This window comes from Mixophyes fleayi, chromosome 4 (genome assembly GCF_038048845.1).
Source record: "Mixophyes fleayi isolate aMixFle1 chromosome 4, aMixFle1.hap1, whole genome shotgun sequence".
Classification (NCBI taxonomy): domain Eukaryota; kingdom Metazoa; phylum Chordata; class Amphibia; order Anura; family Limnodynastidae; genus Mixophyes; species Mixophyes fleayi.
The window spans coordinates 302457045-302469302 of record NC_134405.1 but is presented as its reverse complement, the minus strand read 5'-3'; the positions used below and the strand labels follow the sequence as shown (position 1 = coordinate 302469302).

At 39.4% G+C, this 12258-nt stretch overlaps 1 protein-coding gene across 10 annotated transcripts in view; it reads right to left on the bottom strand.

Annotated features, from left to right (window-relative positions):
- Nucleotides 1-12258, bottom strand: part of LOC142152872 (protocadherin alpha-C2-like) — a 202423-nt gene that overhangs the window by 28984 nt on the left and 161181 nt on the right. For all 10 annotated transcript variants that reach the window (XM_075209911.1, XM_075209917.1, XM_075209914.1 and 7 more), the window contains one exon: nt 9924-10012. In XM_075209911.1, the coding sequence (XP_075066012.1) occupies nt 9924-10012 (89 nt within the window). The remainder of the gene's footprint in view (nt 1-9923; nt 10013-12258) is intronic.

Genomic DNA, 12258 nt, shown 5'->3' with positions numbered 1-12258 from the left:
CTTTTCTTTAGGATGAATAATTCTATTACTGTTTAATAATGAAATTACAAAGTCACTGACTAAATCAACATTATTATTAACATTAATGGTTTCACTGAGAGCTCTGTAATACATGAGCCTGTAGACCTATATTCTGCAGTTTTTATTTCAGTAAAGATTCATCTTCATTGAAATAGATTCAATGCAACCTGTAATTATTCAACATGCAGTACCTGATAAAAACATAAGTGCATCACTTAAATACATGCCTTAAATAATTGAGAGCATTCTATAGTGGGACCTAAAATCAATGTTGTTAGTTCACAGACTCTAATTAACTGAATTTACCTACTTAGCGGTTTCCTCCCCTTCATAGTAAAGCCCATTATTATGTTTCTGGTGTATCTTTTTATGTGGGGGATACATGTATTTTTTATAATTTTTTTTTAATTTGCTAATAATAATAATAATAATAATAATAATAATAATAATAATAATAATTAATAATAATAAAAGTCAAAAGTATTCAATATAAGAAAATTCCTTTTCCAACATTCCCTTCAAATCTCTGCCATACTTACCCTTGTTGATCTTTTATTCCCAGGAAGAAAATCCACAACCCCCAGCAGGCGCCATATGTTGTGGAACTACAAGTCCCAGAATACCAGACATGCTGGGGCTTTTAGTTCCACAACAACTGCAGGGCAACACGTTGCATAGTACTGATGCATAGTAGTACTTACATTGCTGACGACATGAATAGCTCCCCTATCTAGTTTTTTTTAACCATGATGTACTCCGATGCCTGTTCAGCTTATTGTGAATCACTTAGCCTCAGTCACATGAGGGTGAGTGTCAGAAGCCTGAAGAATGCGTGCTGACTCCTGATTGGAGGAGCTCAGCGCACATGGTAAAAGAGGAATTAGGGCAATGAAGTTGCACTGTAAGTATAGCCTACCCAGTAAAAATGAGTGACATTGGGCCCCAGAGAACTCATGCGGCCCCGCTTGTCCCATTCCCCTTCTACAGTTCAGAATCTAGGTTCCACTGGATAAAAGGGTTAGCGTCAGTGATCTAGCGAGGAGTCATGGTGGCTGGAGTCAGCACCTGCTCAGATGCCCTGGAGCAATGCTGCACTGCCAATGGGGACCTGGCCAGTGTGCAAGGAGTTTGCCTTTAGGTTCTGACCCATTAGACCCCCCTCCAGTCAACTCTTTCTTTAAACTCCCTTGGCATTATATAAAACATTTGGGGGGAAATTTGTTACATACCAAACCAGCACCAGAGCCAGAATAAGACCCCAAGAAACTCTAGGCAAGTTACTGGTTTGGGGAACCTTCACCTTAGTTTTATCAAAAAAAGATCCATGCATAAAAACAAATTATAGTAATCCAGCCCCCTCCATGTCCTATGGGCCCAAGGCAAGAGCCTAGGATGCATAACGTATAATTCGCTCTGGCCAGCGCTGTCAAACAGTTAAAAATATATATACATTTAATTCATAACGATGAAATAAATGTCACCACGGTATACAAAATGTATACATTATATTGCTGAAATGGCAGTATTGGCATATACAATCAGTGACCACTTTATTAGGTACACCTGCTTGTTAAGGCTAATCAGCCAATCATGTGGCAGCAACTCAATGCATAAAAGCATGCAGACATGGTCAAGAAGTTAATTTGTTGTTCAGACCAAAGACCAGAATGGGGAAAAATGTGATCTAAGTGACTTTGCCCGTGGAATGATTTTTGGTGCCATATGGGGTGGTTTTCAGTAAATTCGGAAACTGCTGATCTCTTTTGCTTTTCATGCACAGCAATCTCTAGAATTTACACAAAATAATAAACATCCAGTTCTGTGAGCAAAATCGCCTTGTTAATGGGAGAGATCAAAGGAGCATCCCTGAATGCACAGCACATGGAACCTTGAAATTACTGGACTACAGCAGCAGAAGACCCCATTGGTCTCCAGTCAGCTTGGAACAGGAAACTGTGGCTTCAGTGGGCACAGCTCACCACAACTGGGCAGTTCACTGGAAAATGTTGCCTGGTCTGATGATTTGTGTTGTGTCATGCAGAAGATAGGGTCAGAATATGGTGTAAACAACATGAATCCATGGATCCATCCTGCCTTGTGCCACAATTCAGGGTACTGGCTGTGGTGTAATGCTGTGGGGAATGTTTTATTGACACGCATTAGACCCCTTAATACCAAATGAACATCATTTGAATGCCACAGCCTATCTGAGTATTGTTGCTGACCATGTGTATCCCTTTATGGCCACAGTCTACCCATTTTCTAATGGGTACTTACCTGCGAACAGGATAATCATCATGTCACAATGCACATGTCATCTCAGGTTGGTACCACGCACATGACAGTGAGTTCAGTGTACTCCAATGGCCTCCACAGTCATCAGATCTCAATCCAATAGAGCACTTTTGCGATGTGGTGGAATGGGAGATTCACAGCATGAATGTGCAGACGACAAATCTGCCGAAACTGTGTGATGCTATAATGTCAGCATGGAGCAAATCTCTAAGGAATGTTTTCAGCACCTTGTTGAATTTATGGCCACACCATCCCACTTTAATATTCCCCCAAATCGGCATCATCCCCCCCACCATCCCACTTTATCATCCCCCCACTATCTCCAATCATTCTTCTACCATCCTTATTCCTCACCCACCATCCCCTGTTATTTGTTACCCCACTCATTATCTCTTTTTTTATCACCCCTCCACCCCTGTTATTCATTATCTCCTTCATTATCTACCTTCAACCAGGTGGTGGGGAGTGCAGGTAAACACACCTGCGTGCTGGTTGCTTTTATATTATTACACACACCTTTCACCTCTGTCCAATAAGGAGGAAGTAGATGTGTTACAAAAATATGCTGCAGTTGTGTGGACTGAGCGATGCCACCATATCTACTCAGCTGCGAGTCAGACTCACTGCTAAACAGGGAATTGATTGGCACCAGTCAGCGCAGCTCCTGATGTGGCGGTTGGCACCTAAGTCACATGCTCCGGTTGCTATGCCCTGCTTTTGTTATCCAGTCAGCAACAAACCCTCTAAGGCAACTGGACCCTAAACAGGGGTCTTGTTCGCATAGTGGGTAATCTGGCCCTGTCTTAAGGTCTCCCATATACAATATAGGTCAGAAATTGTGGCAGTGGAAGCATGATCTTTAAATTAGGTTTTTGTAACATTTAAATAAGGACCTGGCTTGTCAAGGTTATGAGTGATAAACGGTATCTAATTAGGCAGCTAACAGCCTGGAATGGGTGTTTAAGGGTGTGTTTCTACATATACTTATATTCTGGAAAAAAATAAGTGATTCTTGACTGTGAGAGTTTGTGAAATAATTGTGTTTTGCACTGTGAATCATTTGTTTTGCAAGAGGTGTGCAATCAACCCTGATCTCATTATAGTAGTTAAATCAGGACAGGGATTAGGTTATTTTACTTTATGATCTATTTGGTTGGGTATTATTTGCACCACTGTAACCTACAAATAAAACTAGCGGTGGTCACATTCAGCCTGTGAATCATTTCTTGTGTAAATCCTGCTGTGAGCGCCATCTAGCCCAGGAGACGACAATTCTATTCCCAGTTAGACACATATATACTCAAAGTGGCACAATTTTGTAAATAATAATTAATGGTAATACTAGATTAAGTTCTAGTTATTGGAGCCATATTATTTTAAATGGATGCATTGCATTTTCAGAAATAGCAAAAATTCTCCTTACCAACTGCTGAGGTTTACATGGATTTACATTGGTGACGTTACATAAAGCATACTTGCCAACTTTTATGACCTGTCCTCCAGAAGATACCGGAGGACAGGTCATGTGACAGTGAGTAGGAGGGGACGCTGTGACGTTGTCGCGCCACTATAGCCCCGCCCAGGGGTGGATCTAGACATTTGTCCTACCCAGGGCGATTTTAGGGGGGGGGAGATTTAAGCCTCCGCCCCCTTTCTGATGTCTAATGCTGCCGGCGGCTGCACAGTATGTGCAGGTCCGTTCAGCAGTGGCAGTGTGCTGTTCCGCTGCTCTGATTGTGTTTAAAACACAATCAGAGCAGCCGGGCAGCACACTGTCACTGCTGAACGGACCTGCACAGTGTGCAGCTGTCGGCAGCAAGCCCCTGGTAGGGGGGAGCGATCGTCCCGATCGTATCCCCCTGGATCCGCCACTGGTCCCGCCACCTACTATAAAATGCTGAAATTCGCAGCATTGAATAGTAGGGGGCCGGGCTATGGTGATCACGCCCCTCTCCACAAGGGTCAGGTAGATTGCCTGCTCTTCTGGGAATCCAGGAGAGTAGACAAGTATGATATACAGTACATGTAAGATGTAAGTGATGTTACAACACGGTGAATGTATGTAACAGCAAGACGAGTGAAACATGCTCACATGTAAAGTGTGAATATTTATTTCTACAGAAAAAACTATGTCCCAGAATGCCACAAAATAAATAGAAATGTGTAATAGTATCATTAGAATAATCAGCCTTTGTTATCACTTCTAAACAACAGGAGACTTTTCTCCTGCTATAATAAATGTGCAAACGCTACTCGCCATCTCTCTTCATTCTCACTATAAATCATGCTGAACGTTCTGCTAACACATGCTGCCATGCATCTAATTAATCAGTAATGGTGAAAAGCAAGAGGTGAGGATTATCTGTATGCAGGGCTGTGATTTACAAGAATATGGCTTCTGATCATTTCCTTAAGGTTGAGGATCTATCTATTCAATTACTTTATGCTGTTCCTATGTCTCCGTATTACCCAGAGGCTAAGAAGGACCTACTGAGTAACATAAACATATCTGGCAGTTGACCTGGTTCTGCTTCTCTCGATTAGGAGGCTCTTTGTTTAGACAAAAGAAATGAAATCCATGTGTGTGTTTCATTGATATTGGAGCTGATAAAATTAAAGCAGAACAGTAATACAGTAACACAGTCTGTAGGCAAACACACTGACGGTATTATTGCAGAAAGTAATATGAAAGTATGCACTCCATCTAGAACAAGTCTTCTGGGCTAAATTTGGCATTTACAGATTCTTTCTGATGCCCACAGTACCATTAGAAACTGAACACTGAAATTTCAAGTTGATCTAGGACATGCCCTATCCCAAATATAAATCTACCATCACATTTTAAATTTACTTACCCCTCCAATGCAACATGGTTTTGTCTTACTTACTTTTGCTTAAATTTACTTAATCAATCAAGCCCCAAGTGATTAAGGGTGGTGTATAAGTGCAGCTCAACATAAATGGTATTTCTCATTTTAATGGGGGGGGGAACTGTTTCACATACTTTTCTTCCTCCCGAAAGACTTGCTTTCTCTGGCTAGTCAGATGTGCCACAAACCAAACCTCACTAAACCATGCAATATTTCAGGAGAAATTAATGAAAGGGGTGGTCCACCACTGGTCGTAATACTAGCGACAGTAGGTTGACCTATTTGATGGCAATTACTACATTTCCACAATATACATGTTCAGGTGTATCTGTAAATCCACAAATGTCCCTTATTGCCTGATATGAAATTGTATTAACATATATTATTAGGACTTAGATGATGAGCAGATCAAAATTAAGTCAAATTAACACATGAATACATATAATTTTAAAGTTACCATTTTTGTATTGTCACTGTCATTGTGAGCCTTGCCAGTAACAGAGGCAGAACCAGGGAAATCATGCTTTTCATATGCTCTACATATATTTTTTATTAAGTAATTTGTAATTTAATACTCTTAGATACTTCATTATACTGATTGTTCCTCAAATACAATCTGGAATGGCTTACCTAAAATGTGAAATCTGTACCTTGCATCACATTAGTATGCATCATGGATTGATCTTATGCTGACTTACCGTATTTCTCAATAAAGATTTAAGATAAGTTCTCAATGCAGACTAAAACCTCAGCATTACAAGACTTACACAATCTCCAACCCAGTGTTTGTGCATAATGTGATTATATAGAATATCAATCAATAAAATCTTTAAGCCCATGCCAAGATTTCAATATATGTACAGTAGTTCTAAGAAGAAAAAGAAGACGGCATGAATGATGTATGAACATTCCTGTTTATCAATGTCCCTGGATTATTTTGCTGAGAAGCCAATTGCAATTAGGAAATAAAATGATGAACTAATATTAATACAGTTATACTACTTATATTTTATTTAGACTTAGGTGCAGGCAGGGATGAACAAATGTAGTACAGTAACGGAATGTTCCTGTAATTGCAATTATAATTATACGTGAATGCTTACCCAAGTGCGTCCTTTAGGATTACTGGAGGACTTGTGCAACAATACACAGTAATGATGATGACTATCTGCAGAACTAGTGACTCTTGCTTGACTCCAGCTGCTGGTACTTAAATCATTAGCGTCACAGGTATATAATATCAAGTCACAGGCTTCTATTTGCATTAATTAATTGACATTTCAAAGTGGACTACTGCAGGAACGAAGATTCCCACTTGGTTTTAAATGGTTAAACAGCAGATGTTGAAGTGTTGGTATTTGATAACATTTGATATTATAAATGTGACATCTCTCTTGTTTATATTTATATGACAATATTATATTATAAATTATATATTGTGTATAAATAGGGTAGTGAGAATTTAGCATTTTCTACTAACACTGTCAATAAATATCTTTTCCCTATCGTGGGTCATAAGTATACAACCTTGTTGCGCATGACATATGTCTGGCGCAAATGCTGCTTTTTTTAAGCTGGATGCATCTTGAGATGCTTCCAACTCAACATGTAAATGTAAGTGCACTTTTTTCACATGTGTCTTTTACTATTTTCCTATGTATGTTTGGAGCACAAATGTGTCCACCTGAGCCCTGTTATCTCTACTATAAATGTTTAAGCTATTGCACGTCATTTCACAAGCTAGTTTGTGACTCGATAATAGAAAGATCTGCTCTAACTGCTAAGCCCCCTTGCAATACACTTCTACCACTTTAATGGTTGATTGTCTTGTCGCAGTTCTGTTTTATTCTTAAATACTCAATACATGTGGCATATTTAGTCTATCAAGTATTTTGTGTTTCCTATATTCGATAAACTCCACTGATACATTATATCAATTCCAAGATAAAATGTATTACAGTTGACAGGGGCGCTGAGAGGGAGGGCTAGTACAAAGTACCTACGCCTCTCCTAGGGACTGTGTGCTGGTGACTAAGTGGGCTTGTGGGGAGATCAGTGCCGGATTTTGGGTGTGGGAAAATTGTTGCATTGACCAATAGCTTCCTATTGGTCCACATGGCCATACCCTCTAGGCTACGTGTGCAGCACTTCCTTTGCAGAACCTGTGTATTCAGCCTGCAGGGTTGTCAGCATGGTCACTGCACGAGCAACATCATTTGTTTTGCAGAAACTGTGACTCTTGGGGGGTCCATAATAAGCAGCTGCAACTGGGCACTGGGAACCCGCTGGTGATAAGCTCTACTCTGAGTGCAGTGCCAATCATGAGGCACCCACCTTAGGTGGCATTTCATGGGAGGGGAGATAGTGCTCCTCTCACCATACTTAGGATGGCCAATTCTAATGATGCTTAGTAAAGTGTTGAATGTTGCTAGAGGCTTAGCTGGCAGGTGGGGTAGAATATCCCACCACTGTCTGCAAAAATACTCTTACAACTTCTATTAAACCGCATAGTATACATCAGGTCCCCCAGTCTCTACTCTATAAACACCACACACCATTCAATACATTAGACCCTATCACCCAGTCTCTGCACTATGTGGCTACATATTTACATCCATATTTTCTCCCACAAACATGAATATCAACCATTTATCTGCATTGTGTTACAATGCACTCCTTTCCACATTCACTGAAAATCATTCAACTGTCATGGTTATATACTATTCCTAGACCCTTTCTCACCGGCTGCACTATGCCATGTAAGACTCACTACATTGCCTCACTCTCACCACTCTCGCCCTCACCCTTCATCCACCAAACTGATGCCACGTAGGAGGAGCAGCGAGAAGAATATAGAAAACAGAAAGATGCGGGGATAGTGTAGAGAGAGAAAGACAGAGGAGGATAATAGGAGAAAGAGAGAGAGAGCGGTGTATACAAAAATGCATTCAAATCAAATACAGCAGGGAATGGAGAAAAGCAAAACAAGATAAAAATGTTAAGTGCTAGAAGAGAACAGCAAGGCAGACACTCTGCTTGTAGGTTTAACACTGACTTCATGTATTTTTAATCATGTTATTTCAACTGAAGTCAGCAGTAAACGAGACAGCTCTCAAATCTGGCTCAGAGCATTTCTCTCACATGGATCCTTAGAAATAAATGTGGTAAGGTATGTAATGAGGTTAGGAATAAATATGGGAAGGTGGGAACAAGTACACTTTATATTACATTTTTGTAGTCAGTTAATCCTCCAATTATACTAGATAAATAATAAAAAGTATATTTCTCAACATAAAATTATACTTCCCTAATTCAATAGCGCATAAAAAATACTACCTATATATTATCATAGCTATTTTAATGCATATCCGCCATCTTCTTTACCTTTGAATTGTATACAAATGAATGGTGGCAGATGTGCTAGTAGTTTAAAAAAGAAAGATGGCTGAAGCACCGCTAGCTTTCTATTCTACTTTAAATAAATCAACATCATTTGACTATATGTAGAAGTGATAACCCCTCTTTAAAGATAAAATTGCACCATAAGCCAATTATTCTTCTCTGTAAAGTTTGAAAATTTAGGCTGATCTGAAATAAGAAGGGAGCTCAAACTCCAGCTCCACTTTATACCTACAACTTTTCCTCTAAGGCTGGCCATCATTTTCTGACCTCCACAAACCACTATGCAATGACGGATGTACATTGTCCCGATTGCCCCCACTTGAAAAGCTGGGTGGTAGGCATAGTTGGGCTGACGGTCGTATGATGCTATCTCTAGTGAAATGTACAGTTGGCAAGTGGGTGATGCCCACTCTACAGATTAATTAGAGGATGAATTCCCAGGTTTCTAATTTAGGCAGCATTCCAAGTGGAAATTTAGAAGTGGTGGTATTGAAAATGTAAGCGAATGTACTTTGATAGTTTTACACCCAAAGCAGCAGGAGAAGTGGCGGTATGGCATACCTCTTTATATACCCGCACTTCGACCATGGAAATTAGGAATATAACTTTGTCAAAGACCTAGATATATCGCTAAATTTCCCTCCTATAAACCTATCATAGGAATATGATGATTCATCCATTAATGTGTGCAAAGGGCAGGGCTGGCTGGATATGATGACAGTGGCTGTTTTCTGGGTATGATGATGGTAGGCTTATGTTGGATGTGACGATGGTGGCTGTTTGCTGGGCAAGAGAATCGTCATCATATGCTATGTAAGTAAATGATGATCAGAATCGTTAAGGTTATTTGTTATGACTGCCATAATACTCATCAACATATCGTCACTTCGTAGTATACTGGTTACCAGGCTGTGCTGCTCTGCATGGTATACTGGTCACAATATAATGGAACTTTGCTTAGTCTACTGATCATCCAATGATTGGATGGTGCATGGTTTACACAGACACAGGATACTCTGGCCCAGCCTAGTATTCTTATCACCAGATAATGAGGTGATGATGGTGACATGCTGTATTTGATTATAGCACTTTAAAATGGCATGTTTAGTTAATCTTTTTCAGCTCCATGTCCGCTAGGATCTTAGTCTAGTAGCAAATTCATGGATATTAGCTTCTGAAATCTGTGATCATTGATAAACAAACTAAAACTATTCTGTCATACTATATGAATAAACCAAAATATTTTACCCAAACTAACATTGCTTTCCTTGCTTTAAATTGTTTTTGTTTTCACCCCAAAGCAGTTAGTATATAAAGTTTGGAGTTACACCTTACCTGGTGTTGCACTGGACACTGTTGGCCATTGTTGTTCGAGTCCTACAGCTGCGCCACGTAAGACTGCTGCTCCTTCGATATGTACAGCACTGCACAAAACAGATATTTTGGGTTAATGATTTTGTAACGCACCCTCAAAATAAAAATCAAATTGAAAATAGAACCCATCATCATAATATGCTTTGTTATTTCATGCAGATTATATTTTATTTAACTGTGAAATTTAGTGCATTCAAATGTATTGCTTCAACATGTTTTAATAATGGCAAGTAGAACTTTTTTATTTTCTTTAAATGTCACTGTTGTATATGCCGTTAATGAACAATACAGCAGGATGGGACGGCTGAGTAAGGACATCATTTTCCTCCCTATGATTAGCAGGTAACTGGAAGTCTATCCTAGTTGCCTGTCCTCACCATTACCCTCACCACAACCTCTATATAACAGCCAAGGTGAAAGCTGGTTACTGTTGTCCTGACATTGCTTGCTGGATAGCTTGCATGGGAGGGCAGGATTGCCCTAGGTTTGCACATATGTGCTACAAGTTAACCCGTGCATGATACTTATGCATTCTAGTCAAATCAAGCTACTTAAGGTGTTAAAAAGGTTCTTGTCATGCATTTGGGCCATAGCCCAGGCCTCAACCACCAACCACTCCCCACTGTCACCCCCGGCAACCACCAACCACTCCCAACTGTCACTTCTCCTTCAAGAAATATATATATATTTTTTAAATCTTTATAAACACTTTTAACAATTAACAAATTAAAAACATCTAAGTAGAACAAATTTCAGCCCTTGATGAATTTTTTTTTCCACACACACTAAGAATTTAGTAGGTCAGTGTATAACTCCGCCCAGCAGGTGGCGCTGCAGCTTGGTTTTATTTTTTCCACACACACACACACAGACAGACTGACACACGCCACTAGACATTTATATTATAGATAAAGATGATAACACCCAAAATGATTAGTGCCACAGCTCTCATAGTATCAGCACTTAGCACATTCCTGCCTCTTCTTGAAACTTGTCCATAAAATGATACCTGATCAATGGTTTCCTGCACTGATCTCAGCTGTTATATAAAGATAAAGGTAAGTATATCAGGGGATGGGCCACCATATTCTTGCTACCCAAAGGAAAAAGTAATAGGCAAAATATTTCTTGAACAAGCATCTACTTCAGCAGCTAAAGGCACTGAAAGACAGAGCATAGGTCATAAGGTCGTAACTAAACAATATTTTCAAATGAAATAAAGGACTAAATTATATTTTTTATTCAAAGTATGGTCTTGTGATGATTTTTATTCTACAAGTATGTTATACAGTAAAAGCAAATGAGCATAGCTTCTTTTCATAAACGGCAACATGTAAAGTGCAAAGTTCCATGTTGATGATTATTGTCATCATCACGGAACTTTGCAGTACAAAAATAAATCATTAAATAAGTAAATAAATACATTTAAAAAAAATATATATATATATACTCCCCTAAAAGTCTTCTAGCACTCATAGCCCGGGTTGGTTGCCACTGACACGGGGGAGGGGGAACAATACAATGAAGTTCATTAAGTCCTTATGTGCAACTCAATGCAACTAGCCAATCACAGCGGCTTTCTCATGGTCTGACCAAACAGATGGAAGATTTAGTTATTTTTTTATTTCCTTTGTATTACAAAGGAGAGGATCCTTTGGATCTATGTGATTAATAAAGTGGTGAATTAGAGATTGGGGGAGTATTTATTTCAAGTAAAAGATTTTTTTGTATGGTGTGTAGTTTTTCTGCTTTTTTTTTCTTTAAGGCACTAAGGGTCCCAGTGGGCCCTTGATTATATGGCATGCTGGTGCTCGTAGTTCTATACATGCAGGCATACACAGGGCAGTTCTTTCCTGGGGAGGGAGGGGGGGTATTTTTTAAAATATTTAATATTTATTTTTATTAGTTTAAATCAACGTTAAAATGTCATGCATCATCATCAAGTTGGTTTTGTTTTTGGCTGCTTTTCACACTGTACACCTCTTCTATTGCCATTTTCTTACCCTCCAGTACCATCTCTATGTTGAAGACACCCAAATCAACCTCCTCTTCCATGCCCTTTTCTCTTCTTTACTATCTCATGTGACAAAGTGTTTCTATGGATGTCCCAATGCTACCTAAAGCTTAAGTTCAACAGAGCTTATCATTTTCCCACTTCACCACCTCAAAATCTTACTCACCATCTACAACACCATAGTTTCCTTAGTCTCCAAACCCACTACGCTGGTGTCACCTTTGACTCTGCCCTCTGCTTTATTGCTTACATACAGAATTTCTAGCAGTCTTGTTGAGATGC